Source organism: Diplotaxodon limnothrissa, linkage group LG7, assembly GCF_057381915.1.
Source record: "Diplotaxodon limnothrissa isolate DT_005_m linkage group LG7, D_limnothrissa_male_GT1.1, whole genome shotgun sequence".
Taxonomy (NCBI): Eukaryota; Metazoa; Chordata; class Actinopteri; order Cichliformes; family Cichlidae; genus Diplotaxodon; species Diplotaxodon limnothrissa.
The window spans coordinates 67922019-67941076 of NC_140602.1; the positions used below are offsets into that span (position 1 = coordinate 67922019).

The 19058-nt window shown below is 43.5% G+C and overlaps 1 protein-coding gene across 1 annotated transcript in view; it reads right to left on the minus strand.

The window, feature by feature from the left end:
- Positions 1 to 19058, minus strand: part of zfpm1 (zinc finger protein, FOG family member 1) — a 108227-nt gene that overhangs the window by 51729 nt on the left and 37440 nt on the right. Inside the window, exons 2-3 of the mRNA XM_085360192.1 lie at positions 11156 to 11302; positions 4847 to 4984 (exon numbers count right to left, since the gene is read on the minus strand). Coding sequence (XP_085216318.1) covers positions 4847 to 4984; positions 11156 to 11302 — 285 coding nt within the window. The remainder of the gene's footprint in view (positions 1 to 4846; positions 4985 to 11155; positions 11303 to 19058) is intronic.

Below are 19058 nucleotides of genomic sequence, written 5' to 3' on the forward strand. Positions count from 1 at the left end.
ATCCTGGCATGATGTTTCTATGACAGGAAAGACATTTAAAGTTCATTTATTTCGTCCATCATCACGGATATATAGCACATCAAACTTTTGCAATATGCTCCCCTTGCCCAGTGACAATGGGTTTATATACAGCATGGCATGTGGGGAACACCAGCCAGCCAGCGAATGACAAGGGATTACTGTGACATCCATTTGCATATCAAGAATTTTAAGCAGTGAGGGAGAAAATATCAAACCCTCCAGCCTGCAAGGTCACTCAAATGAGTTTTTTCTTCTCTTCATAATTTATTTTGCATATCATGCAGTTTGGACACACTGTAGATTAAAAAGGCGGCTTTAGCATATCATACCATCCCTGATAGGAAGCAGCTCCCACCTAGACTTCTCCTAGACACCATGCCACCACCACCCTCATCAAAATGGTTGAGGACACACACACCACACACACACACACACACACACACACACACACACACACACACACACACACACACACACACACACACACAGAGACATCATCTTGATTGTTTTAAGACGAAAAGAAATGGCAAATTGCTGAAGCCTCTAATCCATTCCCAGTTATCATCTCTTTAATTTTTTTTTCTTCATATCAATAGAAGCCACAAAGCCAACGGTTTGATAGCCGCTGTTGGCAAAAACAGCTAAAAATGAAAAGAGCGAAACACAAAAAGAAGCGGCTCGACTATCATCTATGACTAAGGAATTTATTCAGATTGACATATAAACAAGTCATTACACACCGAGAAGACTGTGTCAAATATGTGGAGTGAAAAATGTTGTGTCCAGTAATGAACTGTATTATCTCTAAGCAGGCACGGAGGATGAATGGAAATCTTCTGTTGTTGTTTTCTCTGTTTTTTATGTTAATATCGGTCTGTGGGAACAATAGTAATGACCGCAACAAAGACTGATTTGAATAAAATGTTTGAATAAATTAAGAGATTATTATCCCAAGGTTTAGTTCACAGAATGTGTGCGAAAAGGGAAATTAAAAATTTCATATCTAGGAATTACTGTATTTCAGACAAGAAGAATTCATCTTTTTTTAGCTTCCAAATATAATTAGCAGATTAATATTCAATGAAATTAAACACAAGACTGCATAGAGCTTACACGTAACAGACTGGCACTGATATATAACTTACTGTTATGGATTTCTGCGGTGTATGTGCAGGGCGCTATAGGTGGAGCTATAAGGACGAGGCCCACTCTGAACTGAGATAAGAGCAGGATCACAATGTTGTGGGACAAAAAAGGACATAAAGAAAAACTGGAAGGGGTCAGAGGTCAGCTGACAGGAAGGACAAATGACAGAACAGAAAAGTTTCTGTGTGCGTGTTTACATATCTTTGTGGAGACCAAAAATTGGAAGTTTACTATGCTTGTGGGGACCAACAGCCCTTATGGGGGCAAAATCCCAGTCCCCACAAAATGTGGTTTTAGTGTCAGGGTTACAATTAGGTTATGGTTAGGATTAGGGTTAGGATTAGGCATTCATTTTTAATGGTTAGGGTAAGGGAAAAGCATTATGTCAAAGTGTGTGTGTGTGTGTGTGTGTGTGTGTGTGTGTCTGTTTTAAAGGGTACAGCCCTCTTTCCAGGTCCTGTAATATGATTTGATGTGTAAAATGAGTGTTTGGCACAATATGTTTTACAAAACAGTCGATAATCCAGTCTCACAAATGATTTGGAGATTAGGCGTGATAAAAACATTTGCAACTGCCTAAATTTCTGAGTAACAATCATACATTTCTTAGCTCTGCCTTCAGAATGCCAACGACTGATCGATGCTGTTGATTGTTTCTAGATGAACTTTTAGAAAAGTAAGAAAATGGTTACAAGTTTGTAAGTTCCCAAAGTGTAAAGTGTAAGATAGCATGTTACTCAATGCTAACAGGTGTTCTTATCCACAGAGAGAAGGTTTAAAGACTTCACAGCTCTGCTGAAGAATCATCACAGCGCTGCAAACCAAACGTCTTTAGGATCGACTTCACAGGTCTGTGCCAAATACCTCATATTTGCAAAAGTGACTCATTTTTTTTATTTGCATTACGACATGAGCCAATTTAAAATTTCATAAATACCCATTTTATGTAGAAATAATCTTATGCTCAGCGACACAACCGGACCAACGGCCTAAAGCAGCTAAAGTGTCAGATTAAAAGCTTCCGGTTCCAGGAATGTCTAAAAGGTAAAACTGGGAGGAACAAGTGGAATGCCCAAACCCCTGTTGATTTCCATGCACACATCTCTTCTCAGCATCCCATGTCCCATACATGACGAATGTTTCATACGAACAGGAGCGGTGCTTGACAGCGACTCCAGTCCGGCCGTGACATGCAAGACAAAGAAGAAACAATGAAAAGATGGAGGGAAAAGAGTGAGAGATGCACGCTCCCCAGGAGGTGGAGAATGGAGAGGAGGGAGGGACTAGTGGTGATGGAGAGACCATAGGAAGGGAAGGTGGATGGATGGAGGGAGGGAGGAAGGGGAGGTGGAGAGGAGGAGGAGGAGGAAGGGGGAGGGGAGGGGGGCTTGACGATAAGAGAAAAATTCAGACCGGTCAAAGTTTCCTTTTTGCCAATCGTGCTCCTGATAAAGACAGCGCCTGCTCCGGAGCTGATAGAGGGGCTATCTCTCTCCCTTACTCTCTCACCCAACCCCTCCTCCTCACCCCCTCCCTCCCCCGTCTTACTCACCCGGCAGTTAGTTTGTGAGGAGGAGAGGAAGAGAGAAAAAAAGAAGAAAGAAAGAAAGAAAGAAGGGCCGTATCAGTGCAGCATCATGGTGCTACCATCAACCAGCCACCACGCTGCAATTAATATCGCTCCAATTACTGTTAAAGGGACAAGGCTGGGACAGGACGATAATGAACACATCCTCTCTTCCCCAGCAGAGGAATTAAAACGCACACACAAACACACCCGTAAACACACACTCGGCACTACATGCACAAACGTACATAAAACGTGTGCAGCTTGAAAAGGAAATAATGCGAGATAGTGTGGTAATCTTCTTGCATTGTTTAACTCATTGAAGACAACGGACAGAGAGAAATAAATAACCAAACAAACCTCGATAAGAGGGGAAATAAATAATAAAATTATGGCGATTTACTTGTTATCTTCTCTTAGCCGTGTGTGTGTGTTTTTGCTACGACTTGAATAAATTTTCCCCCAGCCTGTCACATCCACATCTCCCCTGCAGAACAACACAATGGACCCTGAAAGAGCCTTGCGACAAGTGACTAAAGAACGTCTGAACGCATACAGAGTTTGGCCGATCCACTCATGAACACGTGAAGAGCTCAAATGATGGTTAGTTGGTTGGAGTTTCTCAGTATGACGTTGGAGGTCACTGGGACTGGCCAATCAAAGCAGCCGTGCTTTTAAAGCCAACTTTAATCTTTATTAAAATCCAAGCTGGTGAGTAAGAAAAGAATTCACCGACTGCACAGCTGGTATTAAGGAGGAAATGTCCATAAAGACCAAACCAGAGTGTTTTTGCACCACGCTGTAATATCTTACTATAATATCTGCCCACAAACTCCTCCTGCACGATCAGGAGCAGCCAAACTGGGCTCACAGGTACAGATATTATGACATCATCATGTTGTCCACCTCCCAACAGGCAAAAACGACCACACCTCTATGTGCCCTGCCCTATTAGAAAGCCATCGAATTACATTCATTTTGATCTCTATGAAACTGTTTCTGACTGACTATGAACCAATGCCATCGTAAATGACCATAAAATAAATTCAAGAGCAGTGACGATCACTTCATCTGTCTAACCTTACAAGCACTGACAAACATACAGCTTCCAGAAGTGAGTTAGCGGGGACGCTTGTGGTGTTGCAGCTTTTCAAAAAAGTCCACAACAACTTCGGATTTCCTCACTTTAGTGTTGCAGACGTGATGTCACTGTCAATCGATGGAATAAAAAGCACCCCAGACTAATTTTGAACCAACTACAGACACACATTTACAGTATCTGTAGGTGTGAGACTGACACCTCCGGTCACTGTTGGCCTGTTCTGATCTTTCTATGTGTTATTTTGAAACAAAGAATTGTTCCTGTTTCTGAAACGTCTTTAAGGTCCGTGTTAGTCAGCTGTAACTCAGCAGGATTACAGATGTTCGGGGTCACATCTGTCCAACTGTGGTTTCAGATAACTTACTACTCATTGGGAAAGTTTTGCTGTATATTAACACACACACACACTCGTGACAGACAGAATGACAGAAACTAGTGTGAGTAAAATGGACTCACACATATGCTAACCTTCTTTATTGTGTTTAATATGTAAAAGACAGTTGGGGGAATCAGCTAACATTACTGCGATAACAGGCCAGCTGATTACCAGCTGAGCTCTGAGGAATATGTTGATTATACTGGTTTATTTTTCTCCCTATAAAGCTTTGTTAGCACTGGCCGGTCTCTGGTGTCAGGTGGGTTTTCCTCCAAATTGAATTAATGATTCATAATGTTACTGTCATCGTAGGAAACAGCAGCCATTGCTGTGCACCACCGAATCCTGTTACATATCAAAACGCTTTCTGTGAAAAAGGCTCGTTTAATTTATTGCACATTAGCGTGACTGAATTTGAAAGCGAAGAATAACTGTGAAAAGCCCGTTCCCGACAGCCTTTTTGCACGAGCAGTTACTGTCATTTCTGAAGCAAATAAGATTTTTTTTGAGCGATATGATTTGTTGAAACCTCCCGCGATGTTTATCTAACTGAAGAAAAACAACGGGACTCGTCAGACCAAGAGTTCACAGCTCTGTTGCAACTCAGTGATGGAAATCTTGCATGTGTACTGACCTGGACCCCTCCAATGTAAAACCTCCTGCTCTTCCTCCCTTTCCTCTTCCTCCTCTGCTCCGCTGTGCGTCGATGCAGGCTCCTCCCCTTCCACGTCTTTATCATCCGGGCCTCCTCCCGAGTCCTGCGTTCTGGGCTCTAGATACACAACAGAAAAACTAGCGATTAAAACAAACACCCTGACTGAAACCTGTGTGTGTGTACGTATGTGAGTGTGTGTCTGGAAGCCGTCGTTCCCGTCTGCTGATCAAAGGCCTCCCTCGCCGTGTAACACAACCCCTCGCCATGCAGAGATGGACCCTTTGATTTTCATTACAACTCAGGAGAATCAAAGACTCAACATCTTCACCTTCATCGCTGCTACTTTTCTCGCTCTCCCAAATCTTCTCCCAGCAGCTTTCCATTTCCTCCTCATCCACCCTTCCCTCCACTTCTCTTTCACTGAATGTAGGTGGGTCTCCGTCTTATGTACTCCTCTTTTCCTCCTCTATCTTTCCATCTCCTCCCGCAGGCCTGTCACCCTCAGCAGAGACTGAGGCTGGCTGTGTTCCTGTAATCACTGCTGATATCCCTGCCATTGATCAAGCTGATTACACAGCCTCCTGCTCACTGATCAAAGATGTGCACTTCTGCAGGTGGTGTGTGTGTGTGCATGCTTCAATATGAGTATCTGCATGTGTGTGTGTTTATCCAGAGATATGTGAACCCTGAACTTTGCCTGTGCAGCCAGTATCGGGCAGTTCATCGGGCCGCTCTGTCCCTTCTTCTTAACGGGACTCATGATTAGTTAGATTAGATTAATAGTTACATCACAGCTCTTCAGACTATCTGACCTGAAGATCTTTCTCTTCTTGCTCTCTGCTCTTACACCATCATCAGGCCAAGGGTTAGAGTGACTCAAAAGCTGACTGCATGGAACCAGATCGCAAACATCTCAATATTCAGTTCAGTTTAAATTCATTGCAAAGCACCTGTTTGCTTTTTTGTGACATATGATATGAAGGAGAGAGCCCCGCTCATTCACGATGATATGCAAAGTGATTGAAGCTGGCCAGTCTTTCTAGAACATGAAAGAAACGAATGATTCTGAATTTGTAAAACTAAAATATTCTCACGAAGAGATTATGCATCGATTAGTCATAAGTGTAGATTATTTACATTTATTAACGCATGTTCAGGGAAATTGGTTTGATAATAGTTCCAAAGTGACCGAGCCCACTGAGTAATCCTGCTTGTGGCAAACCCCCCACTCTGGGTTTTTTCTTACTGGTCTGGTTTCTGTATGACTTGTGAACAAGTGGGTACTGGAACACACCTCACCAAGTGGCTCTTACTTCTATTTTTAATGCTGAAATAAACTTAGAGTATTTTGAACACTTTACAATTTTAAAAATGTATTTGATTCTGCGTGTGCATGAATTTACAAACCATAAGCAGGGACGGGGGAGAAAAAGGTCAGTGTACCATGAATGAGTCTCTCTTTTTATTTCAAAGACATTTTCTGATCAGCTTTGGTTAACAAACACAAAATCCTCCCAAGTTCTGCTTTTGCTTTAGTTCAACTTCTCCCAGTGTGAATTAACTGGAAGAGCACAAAGCTTTAATGAAGCTTCCCCACGACTGCACGTTTTGAATCGTCGTCCTCACAGCTCCTTTTCTCTTCCTCATTCTGTCCTCTCCTTTCCTATCTCTTTCCCCTTCCCCAAATCCCGCCCCGTCTTCACCCTCCACCCCGATAACGCCTCAGCTGTCTGCACAAAGGCCGTGTTTACCCTTGCATTCCCGCTCCGATAAACAGCGATAGCACCCGATCGATACCAGCCATAAACGCCTCGTGACCACGTGATGCCCTCACACACCGCCATTATTAATGTAACAGTTGAGAGGCTGGGTGGATGTGCACCGTCAAATAAATCCACACACACACAGGATGCACATCCAGTTTCACGTCACGTCCACCTTTCAACCATATCCACACGCAAACACTCAGCCAAGACATACTGTACACACACACACACACACACACACACACACACGCCGCGTCCCCCTCCCCCACTCACACCCCCGCCTAAACAGTGCCATTATTTTCAGCTATAAATCACATTGAATGGCACATTGATTTTATCCTGCAGGGGCTGAAGCGAGGGAGGGGAGCTGGAGACACAGTTATTGCGTTTAATATTATCAATATTATCTCCCATATCATCTCAGACAGGGAGGCAGGTATCAGGAGGAGTCGACAGACACTTTTCTGCCAACCCCCCCCCCCCCCCCCCCTCTCTCTTCCCCTCACCCCCCCTACCTCCCCTCCCACCTCTCTCCCCCCCAACAGCGAGACAGTCTCCATCAATCTGATAAGCTGAACTTCCTCTGTCACACCTGCAGGGCAAAGTCACCCAACAATCCCTCGCCTCCTAACTTCTACAGTCTTCTGTCTCGCTTCTGCCTGATAGTTACAACAGCCATAATTATAATGGTGTCGCCTGTTTATTGACACATCCTCCCCTCGTGTTTAAGGTCCAACTAATGCACTCAGACAGTCTCCGTGTTGGTGGAAGGAATGAAAGTGTCCTGAGAAAGCAGCAGCTGCAGCCGTCCGTCACTGAACACACTGGATCCACAGAGCTGCTGCACGCCAGCACTCCTCCGAAGACGATCGATAATGCACGTACAGAGACAAAAATAGGAAGTTCCCACATAAAGAGCAACTTATTTACACATGCTTCAAGCTGAAGCTAATCTCCTACAGACAGCATTAAGGTTGCAGCAGGGGATACCTAAAAAACGGTCCACACCAGGGGGCAGTGTCAAAGACATGCACCGCAGATGGTAACGTGGGCTACTCTTGAAAGTGTGTTGTTGTTCCTCGAGCTTAGATTTAATTTTCTCAATCCTTCTAAACAGTGTTAATATCTTTGATCAAAACTATTTGTCATCATTTTTGTCAGCGACTTTTTCCCCCCTCAACAAAAACAAGACAATAACTAAATAAAAACCAATGTGAATGAAAATATGATGAAAGATGAAAATATTCTGGAGAGACAAGTTGTGTAGAAAGGTGGGAGGAGTTTGGACGTGATCCAATCAGAAGTAATCTAGACTAAATTTGTCCCTCAGAACATTTTAAATCAATTCAAATGTTTATGATACATTAAAAATAAATAGATAAAAGTCCTGGAGTGGAAGCACAATGCATGAAGCAGTGTGTTAAAAGCTAAGTGCTATCAGCGGTCCTCTCATGTCTTTTCAACTAAACGTAAACACTGTAGTCATCCACGTCCATCCATCCACAGGGAGGTGAAGCTGGGAAGCAGCACATCCTCATGATGTAAAGATTTGTGTGTCAAAACAGAAACACTGCTAAAAACTCAGTAATCCAGAAAAACTCCCAAAGCTGCTTCAAACGGAAGCGGAAATACAAGCGTAACGAAAAAAACAATAAACAAAACAGGTGAGACGATCAGGAAAGAAGGAGAAAAAAGACAACAGCAGGAAGTGCAGAACTTCCCTTCAAAATAAAACAAGAAAGGAAAGGAGGAAGTATGTGAAAACACAAAAAGTGACAATTACATGCTTGTTTCCTTTCTGTCTGTTTGACATGCATCAATCAACTTTATCTTTATGTTAAAATATTTTTAATCCTTTGAAAGTTAGTTTTTGTCAACGCCCCGAGCCGTTCCTTGAAATGAAACCAGCGGAGAGCGCCGCCTCAGTTACGTCCGTTTATGCATCACACACACACTTTTCTCTATCACCGCTAATCAGATTCTGATGAAAAGAAGAGAAGAAAAAAACAGTTTACAAAAATCCTTCTGATTGGCTCAAATGAGGGCATGACAATTAGAGGTCAAAAGGAGGTAACATTACTTCCTTATCAGCCCAGAAGTGGATGTTATCGGGCTTCCTGTGATGTATAAAAATGATTGCCTTGTTATGAAAAAAGGAACTTTGCTCGTTTCTGTGGGTCGCTGCAACTGTAGAGCAATTCTGAGAAGAGAGAGGAGGGAAAGGGAAAAAAAATATCACCACAACAGAGAGAAATGTACCAAACAGATGCTCAAGTGTGTGTCTGTGTGCAGCACTTCTTTGTATCAGCATTAATATTACTGGCTCTGGCTGTCAGGTTGAAAAGACGGGGTGTTATGGAGAGAACAGAGTGCTCGGTCCTGTTACTGCTAGAATGTGTTTTTCTTGCTAAAGTTATCAGGGCGGTTATCGCCAGTGTGTGTGTGTCTGTGTGTGTGTGTCTCTCTCGCTCTCTCTTCCAGATGGTGGATAAGAGGCCCTGCCTTTATTAGCCAGCGCTGGCCAGATAACGACCTGGTATTGATCCCAGGTTGAAAGAGCAGGTTCGTCAAACATGGCTGATTTACAGAGAACTGATAATGGCAGCGCTGGGCAACTGAGGAACCCCAGAGAAGAGAGAGAGGAGTAAATCAACAGTGTGATGGAGAGGGAAGGTGTGTGTGTGTGTGTGTGTGCAAGCAGGGGTTAAAAAACACACAAAAAAACTGAGAAACAAGTACACAAAGCAAGGTTGCCATGGACAGACAAACTTCCTCACATGTGCAGTATGCCTGACTTCCCTCATCTTCGTCTTATACAATCTATTACACACATAACCCACCCCTCAACTCAAACACACACACACACACACAGTCTTGGAGCTAATCTCTAATCTCGTCTCGATTAGCACCTGACAGAATTTCCATGGGTTTATCAAACCGAGCCAACCAGCAGACGCTTATCACTCGCAGCCCCCAAAATTTCACAAGAGCAGGAATTTTTGAGATTAAAAAAACACAGCTGGTGAAATCTCGAATAAGTCAAAAGAATATGACTGAAAAACTCTGCTATCACACGGCGGGGGTGGGGGGTAGGCTCGGGATAAGAGGTGCACGACAGGGGCGGACTCACTGAAGCCAACAGAATTCTTCTTCTTCTTTTTTTTTTATCTGTTATCCATATTAGAGATAAAAGAGTGACACGTGTGTGGAAAGCTGCAACCTCCAAATGGTGCCGCAGAGTTTTTGCATTGTCTCTGGGTGACGTCTGCAGACAGATAACAGGTAGACGTCAGTCGATTAAAGAACGGCTTGATGAAGAGATTAATCTGCTAATAACCACTAATAACTGCCAGTAAACTGCATATCTGGATTATTTTACTTCAAGAGGTGCTCACTGTTGACGGATGTTGTAAGTGTGCCACTGATATTGCGGAAAATGTGATATAAATATTTTAAAAATGAGTGAGAACACAGATTTTTTTACAGCCTTTGCTAAGGCCGATGACGTGTTTTGTGTGCAGAGCTGATCTGCTGGCAGAAAGTTCTACAGCAGATTATCTTTGTACCATCTCTGGAAAAACCCTGTGTGTGTACGACAGACAAATCTCTTGAATAATACACTTCTACGTTTTGCAGTCATGTCCAGGGCAGGATTTTTTGTAACAGTACTACCTATTGGAGTCTTTGCCAGGCCGATGCTGACCCCAGGGCCTCATGTTTGACACCCCTGTGTTAATGCATGAAGGTCTTTGGCTAACTAAGGGAACATTTTTAAAGCTAGACACATATTTATGGTACAGACATGTGGTTAGAATCAAAATATAGAAAGTAGATCTTAAGTTTTTAATATCTCTTTAATACAATGTATCAAATGAAAATTGGGATTCAGCAGCTTTTTTTAATGTTATACTGAAAAAAGATATAATTACTCCATCATGTGAACAACCTGCAGAAACAACAGATGCGTGTGAGTCAGTGCTGAGAACGAATGTCTTCAAACGCCATCTTTATGCACGTAAAACAAGTCCACGTGAACCACAGCCTGCAGCTCTGCATGGCTCTCCAAATATAATTCATGTACATTTGTAAGTTACCTGTCACGAAACAGACTTTTGTAACACATTAGCTGTCCTAATGGCTTAACTGCATTTGCAGCGATGCTAGTTTGTCACTTGTCCCGAGCTCTTTGTTTCACTGGGCATGAACATCTGCTGGTTTTAAAGAGAGATCACTTAAAAATCAAACGTTTCAGACTAATTGCTGCTGCTCGTTTTTCTTTTTCACATTTTAAATGAAGGAAACTGGAAATTAGACCTTGCAAAAAAGGGAAAACCAACTGAAAAGTGCATGGTTACCACACTAAATACAAGTGTATGCAGCCCGTCTTCATGACTGTATATTATACATACAGAGAACACAGTCGTTCTCTCAGGAAGTCTGAGACTGACCTTCTTTTTTATTACAAACCAATGTCGGTACTACTATCCTCTGTTAGAGCTCAATGTTTCGCTCTTCTTCTCACCTTCGTTGTACAATGGTGTGTACGGAGGCGGACTGGAGCTGTCGCCTTCTGCAGAATCGTCCGGGTCGGAGGCTCCGCCCTCCTCTCCTGATAGGCTCAGGTTGTCCGGTGTGTTTTCCTCGCCGCCATCGAGATCCCCAAGAGAACCTGTGGGGAAGAGGAGAGGGCTAATCAACAACTGAATGTGTCCATAGAGTGTAAGGGTAGCAGTCTAATGTGAGTCTAATCTACAACATCTGCTTAAATATGCTGGTTGGACTCAAATAAGATGAATAAAAGTAATAGAAACTAATTAACTGGCGCTGAGCTCTGCAGCCAATTAAAAGACTGAAACAGTGCCACATTAAAGTGGGAGGAGCTAAAGCAACGAGTATCAGACAGACGAGTTACTCAGTACAAAATATGGTCTAAAAGTAAAAAATATGGTACTGGACATGAGCAGAATAGACAAAAATTATTTCCAGGAACGCTTTTCTTACTCTGCAGAACAAAATGGGTCGATTTTTCAGTGGAACTCCTTCAGACTGGATCTGTGACCCCCTACCTCGCTGGCCAAAGCGTGACAGAAGCCCTGAAGTGTGTCTGTAAAATACACCACTCAGGAGAGTGTCTGCAGTCACACAATAACACCACCCCGAGGCTTTCATCGCCTTCCCGAGGGCCTCGAGAGTGGCAGGAGAAGTGGAAATTAAAATGAGGTTTAACAGGCTCCGTACGGTTGTATGGATGTATGTAGACAGGAAGGAAGAAAATACCCTAAACACAGAGATATGCCCCCCCAGCCCCACTTACTGGACTCATTGAAAAACGGTTTCAAGAATTGGACACGCTGAACGGTCTAATCCAGAAGATTAATAGCCAAGAAGCCAAGGGGGACCTTAAAGCCAAATTACAGTATACCTAAAATTGCAGCTAAAAGAGTGATTAGTGCAGGGCTGATCTGTATCAATTACAGTTTCATAATCCCTGCTGACCACAGTAATTATACAGTACTTTTGATCTATTTTAGCCCGTTTGAAGATTACATCCAAAAATGAAGTGAGTTAATATGGATTTAATGTGACTTTTTTTTTAAATTGCTTCATTAATAATATTCTGACTATAAGATGAACGATTGAACGGCACGTTAAGAGCTCCAAACCCCGAAATATGCTCACATTCAACCGTGAGTGTCAGAAATGCTCGTCTGCATCCGATGACACGCTTCATTCTCAGTCCCCGAGAGGTAGCCACGACAGAATTATTAACTGGGGGTGAGCGTTTCTTTTAAGAGGATTACGAGCGGCAGAGTGAGGCAGAAATGGTTAAGATGCCGCCGAACGCCAGGGGAGAAAACAGCTCGCGTGCATAACGACGATGTCCTGGAAAGTCAAGGAGGGTGGGCACATTGGTTCTGAATAACTAAATCAGCCTGACATTAATACCAAGAGAAAAAAATCCAGGATTTTTTTCCCCCCGCTTTCATTTCTCCCTCAATCCAGACAGGTTGTAAATTAATTTTCATTAGGTTGTGTCGAACGAGCAAGAGGGATTGTTTCGGAGCTAAAGCCGTGACTGGGGGCGTATATATTTACAATACTGTAACAAAAGGAGTCTATAATCTATACAAAGCACACAACAATACCCGTGAATAAAGAAGCTTGTAGAAAAAGGGAGAGGCAATTTTTCTAATTCTGTTAATTTCACTCACCAAAGCAATTAAAAGCAGGCAGAGATAATGCTGGGAAACAATCGCCGGCTGACAAAGTGTTTCTGTCTTTGTAAATGAAACATCTTTAGGCTAATTTCAACTTCCACGCCTGCATGGTTCACTCTAATTTCAGATAAAATTAACACAGCTAGATTTGGACCTTCATAAAAAATGTTTTTAAAAAAAAGAGGAGAAAGACAAGGGGAAAAAAAGCGATCGATCCTGTACACAATATTTTTAGAATTAGGTCCGTGTCGCTGGAGCTTTGCTAGATCTAATTTTCAGTATCTATAAGGACATTTTCATACAATTAATTTTCCTTTAATCATAATTGTACAAAGGGACTCCTCTGTATAAAATTCCAATTATATTTCCTGTTTAAAATGTAAGTTTGAATTATGATTTCTTTCCTCATTACGGCTCTGGTTTAATGAATCAATCGCTGCATCACTGCTTTCAGACATCAAATGGTGCGGAAAAAGTTTCAGCTCCACTTTCTCCCCGCTTTTATCCAAGGAGAAATATTCGCCCTGTCCCCTTCTCTTCCTGTCTCGGATAGTTGGCAGAAAGGATAGCGGGGCGTCTTGTGATAAGTGCACCACATTCTACTTCATTTGCCAGTTTTAAAGTTAAAGCCTTTAATTGTTACGGCGTGATATCCAAGAAAATTGGACTGAACTCATTCACGAGATGAAGAAATAATAAAAAGACATAACCCAAATGTGTATCTCTGTAGGAGAGACATCAATTAAGCTGAGACTTATCCAGCAGCGCCACATCATTTTTCTGGGCTGTGAGCTAAAGAAGGACCAAAAAAAAAGAAAAAAAAAAAACCCTGAAGCTTGCATTTGTTCACATTTTTAAACTTGAGGCTCTCCGGCCAGTAAAACTCGAAACTTTCCCCGAAATGTTGAAAGTGCTTTTTGATGAATTCCTCAGTGTGTGTCTGACTGGAAGTTGTTCCTCGTACACCAGCCTCCCCTGACAAACCCCAACAGCTCTGGATTAAATGATCAGTGTTATGAGTTTTGGTTCAACACTTGGCAAAGACTGATGAATACCCTTGTTTCTAAAACTTGTAGCAGTTGTGTACGGAGCAGGCAGAAATGAATGAAACCACGAGTGCAACCGAGGTCAGAGGCGTTCATAAGAAACCACTGAAGAGCCAGCCAGCTCAACCTAATCTCGCTACATTACACCTGCAAAACCTTTGTAAACCCTACACCGTGATCTATGGCGTAAACTGACATGCACGTCACTAGAAATGTGGGATGGTTGCAGCATAAAAGTACTGTGATTGGCCCGTTCAGTTCCACCAAGTTGTCTGGTGCGTTTTCACTGCACTTTTTGAAATGAATGAATCATAGCATCAACACAAGGAGTCCCAACTTTCAGCAAATTTCTGAACAGAGACTGCTGAAACTGAGTGACTGCAGCTGGCATGATATCAGATTGTTAATGATTGTCATGGTCAAACACATACCAGGTAACAATATTATCACAGAAATACTGGAAATAATAATAAAACTTTACTATTAATACATTATCCAAAGGATATCATCAAACTTTGTATCGACAAATCTATCAATAATCAGCAGTCAAACTATGATTTGTGCAGGTAAGAGACAAAAAACTGGGACTTATTTACAGCGTACTGTATGAACAGAACCATAGAAGTTAGCTAATTATTTCTAGGAATATGTATCTTTTCCACAAAAAAGAAACTATCAGCAGACTATGACAAACCTCTCGATGCCTTGGTGTCTGAGTCTTAACAAAAAGTAAAAAAGAAAAGTCAGAGATTAGATTAGGGACTATCTGATCACATGATAACTGAGCAAGCTGATAAATAGTTTTGCTAGATGCTATGGTCACATTTCACTCAGCACTCACAGGTATTTATGCAATAAATGATTAACAGCACTCTATAAAGAGAAATCGTTCAGGTTGCTTTCAACCACAAACTTCTGCTTTTCTACTGTGAGAAATTTTTTGTTTGGACATATTTCAAAAGATGAACCAAGCTTCATATTGGGACGGCACTGCAAAGGTCCCGAATTACAGTAACAACCCCAATTTGACAGAGGAGCGATCCAATCGCCCATCGAGATGGGACCGGCACTGACGCGGCGCTACAGGACTACTTAAGCTCCCTCACGGAGACCGCAGCTGTCTGTCTCGGAGGCGCGAGGAGAGGCAGAACAAAGTGCTGCAGCTGATGAAGGCGCCAAAGATACTGCTTTATTAACTCTCCGTCCACATCAAACCTGCAGCGAGCAGCTCGCTGATTAAACACAGAGACAACACACATCAAACCTGCATGCTCAACAAGCTGATTAAACAGACGAAAGCCTCGCCGCTCTCACGCTAATAACCCGCCGCACAAAAAATACATTAGAGCTGAAAGCAAGAGAAGGAGAGGGAGAGAGGCGCGCTTGTATCACAAAATCACAGACTTGTGAAGAGAAACACTAAAAGAGGATATTTAGAGAAAGAAAAGGAGGAGAGAATGGGAAGGAGGATGTGTGAGCTCCCTCTTCAGAGAGAGAGGGAGAACCTGAGGTACCTGACACAGAGTCGCGCACTGGAGAGGAGCCACTTATTGATCAGAGCAAAGAGAATTACCCACCACAGAGGAAATACTTTTAATCAACTTTGCACTTTAAACACTCTCCTCGACGCTGCGTGGGCTCTTATCGCTCCTCCAAGGCCACTGATGGCCTTCTCTTGCTTTCAGCCCCGCCATCAGTGCTCGCGCCGCGGGAGGAAGTGTCCGCGCAGGCCGCCGTTTCGATCCGTCGTGTTCAGCTTCAATAAAAATCAGCTCGTACTCCTCAGCTTTTAGCATCAGAGCTGAGCAGCACTGTCTGTTGATGTGCCCGCTTACGACAAACTCAAGCAAAGCAATAGAAACTGAAACTCTGGTGACTTATTGATCATCTCCACACTTAAAGGCATGTGGGAGGGGGGGTATAAAAGACCACAGCGGTGCATGGGCTGACAGTCCTGCAGGTCTGCAGAGCCCCCGTGTCCTAAATGCTCTGAAACGAGTTGGTATTTCTGTTTTCAGTGAGACCTGCATGATGAGTCAGAACAGTCAGTTTCAAAATGTGACTGATAGAAACCTTCTCACAAATCAAACAGTTAATCAATGCTCAGTATGTTTCATCATAGTGCTGCTTTATATCTTTATCATAACCATTTGACTCGGCAGGTTGAGCACGCTCACAGTTATGGTTTATGAATCTGAGTTGTGTATTGACCGTCTGAGACTTCAGCACACACTGACTTTCACTCCTTTGCTGAGATTTTAATTTCCAAATCTTCTTTCATTGCATTTAGCTTAAAACATGAACAGGATGGAAGAGAAACTCTGACGCGATGCCGTGTCCTCAACAGTCCATTATCAGTAACACTGCAACAGCAGTTTGTGGAAGTTTAAGTTCATTCTTTACATTTTCTGCAAATATCACCAAAGTATCAACTCATGTAAGGCTCAAGTTTATTGTAGAACCATAGATGAAATTATAAAGAAAAGAAAAGAAAGGTAGGAAACGCCCATCGCGGCCATCAGTCAGGCACACGGTGTACTGGAAGGCTGATGATGACGCTGCAGTGGCGGTGAGGTGAACCCGGCACGATAGCGAACATCAAAGGCCTAAACACTCATGAAGAAACATGCTACAGTGTGAAAAAAGGGTTTTTTCTGAGAGCCTGTTTCCTCAGCCTCTCTGTGAAACTCAAATTCTCTCCATCTCTTCTCTCATCACTCATCTCAACCTGCAGTCTCTCCTTTATATTCTCACTTCCTCTTCTCTTTCTGTCATTATCTCTCATCCCCGCCACCCCCACCGTCGCCGCCGCCACCTCTCTTTCTTCTTCTCCGTCCCCTTTCGATATCACTTGCGCTCTCTCCATTCCTTGCACTCCATCACCTTCCCTCTGTCTCTCTCTCCCTCCCCTCCACCCCCTTTCCTTTTTTTTTCTTCCTTCCCGGTGAAAAAGCGGAGTGACTGGGAGCGTCACTCTGTGCGGATAGCTGGGAGCCGTTGGCGGTTATCGGCTCCTGCAGACTCTCTCTGCCGGTCTGATCTGTCTCCTCTTCATTAAGCAAATACGCCGACGTGGAAATGAAAACATAATAGCTATTTGATTTCCAGCGAGATATTTTGCATATTGGTTCGGAGCTGATAGCGGAATTTCATCAAGTCGTTTTTTTCCCTCTCTCCTTCTCTCTTCCCTCACTCTCCCGCCACCGCAACCACCCCCCTCCACCACCTCCTCCATCCTCATGCTTTAAAAACTGAATTACTGAGCTGGGCCGGCTTTCAGCAAAGATCTCTTTACATTGGTGGGAAGAGGAGGGGGACAGGAGGGAGAGAGAGAAATCTAGTTCCCGAGGAAGACTACTTAAACGATTAAATATTCCCCATTCCCATCTTTTTTTTTCTCTCCCTCTCCCTTTTTTGATAACAAGGAAGAAAATTTAAAGAATTCACAGTGCTTTAGGTTGACTATACTAATCAGAGATAGGAGGGAGAAAATTAACTCCTTAATGAGCAAAGCCGTCTCCCCGATAAAGGTCCTGGGGAGATGGCGGGGTGGGACACCGTCTGAACCATGGTGCAGAGACAGAGAAGACAGAAAGCAGTGGACAGACTGATGGAGTGTAATGGAAACGGACTGAGAGGCTCGACACCAAGCCGGGGCCAACAATTAGTTTTCCTCCTCCTCTGAGGAGGAGATACTTGCTTTGGCCACGATGTGGGCAGGTGGAGAGATAGCACACAACACCGCCCCCACAGTGGCACAGACAGCCACAGCGACTCGCGGCCTTGATGGATGGCCCGGCGGCGGGGTATTCTTCATGCCCCCCAGAGAGAAAAACTAGCCCTGGAGGAGGAGATCAGTAGCCCCTTCACAGCAGGCCTATCTGATAGTCCGGAGCCTCTCAGGAGGACTATTCAGTGGGCCGAGCTCGCTGAAATAAATCTCCCTGCTGCTGCGTTACATGTTGGAACACCGTGTTGCTTCAGACCTGATAGCAGCCCCGCCGTGTTACTGCTACTGTACACGCTCACACATACAGTGGAGTAGACACACACCTTTATCACAGGGCTCTGAGGCAAGGAGAGCAGCCTCGCTAAGGATCTGTTAACCGAACGGGTCAGATGCTGCTCTCATCAGCGTCCCTATACTCCCTGCCATGCCTGCACTGTCTGTGTCCATCAGCTCAAACCCGGAGACAACACAATTCTGGAAAGTTTCATTTTTCACACTCATCGGGAACTACAGAGAGCGGAACAGAGCCAGAGCTGATCTGGGAGAGCCGTCCCCTTTTCCTATTAATCCCATTGTTGAGAAACTGGCTTCAGTTCAGCAGGGGGCGCAGCAGAACTGAGTCAGTCCTCTATGAACAGAAGCTAAAAGAATGATTTACAGCTAAATTATTATTTACACCTGCTTGGAGACAAAAAAGCTAAGCTGATGTGGCCCATTAGGGTTCTGTTAATGCTTGCCGATTGGTTCTCAGAGGATTCAGGGCAGAACGCGGTCCCTTCATGGTATCCAAAAAGCAGCAGACGTTAAAAGTGTAGTTAGACCACAACAGAAACTTCCACGTGTGTCGAACAAGCAGCTGGTTGTGGTGGCTGAGGGTGGCTGCCACTAGATATTCTCTCCTGGTGATGGAGTCATGCCTGAAATCAAAAATGGTGGGATTTCTGTCTGAGGAGGTGCAAATAATTATTTTAGCCCAGCTAGTGAGGAAGCATCCTGTGAACACCTCTCCTGTGTCCCCGACTGAAGTGCAGAGCAAAGGGCAGCAGCAGTTTGTGCACTTTCACTAATTAAAAGTGTGAGAACTTTGTAACACTTGTTCGAGGCTAGACCGGACTTCTATTTATACAAGAGAGCCAAAATGTCCATTTCAGTGGTCAACACGTCAAAAACTTCATGTTTAAACCAGAGAAATGAAATAAAATCAGCGACTTGTCCCAAAAATTACCCTCCAACAAGCTTTTCTCTATGTTGCACTCCTGCTATAACTACTTTTATGCAACACTAACATGCTTGCATCAGGGATTTCTCCCTGCACATTTCTGCTCTTTAATTATATCTTCTTTTTGACCGTCTGCAGCAGGTCACAGTAACAATTATGGCCAATTAATTCACACTTTGCTTTCTTTGCTGTGTGTGAATTGTGAGTACAAC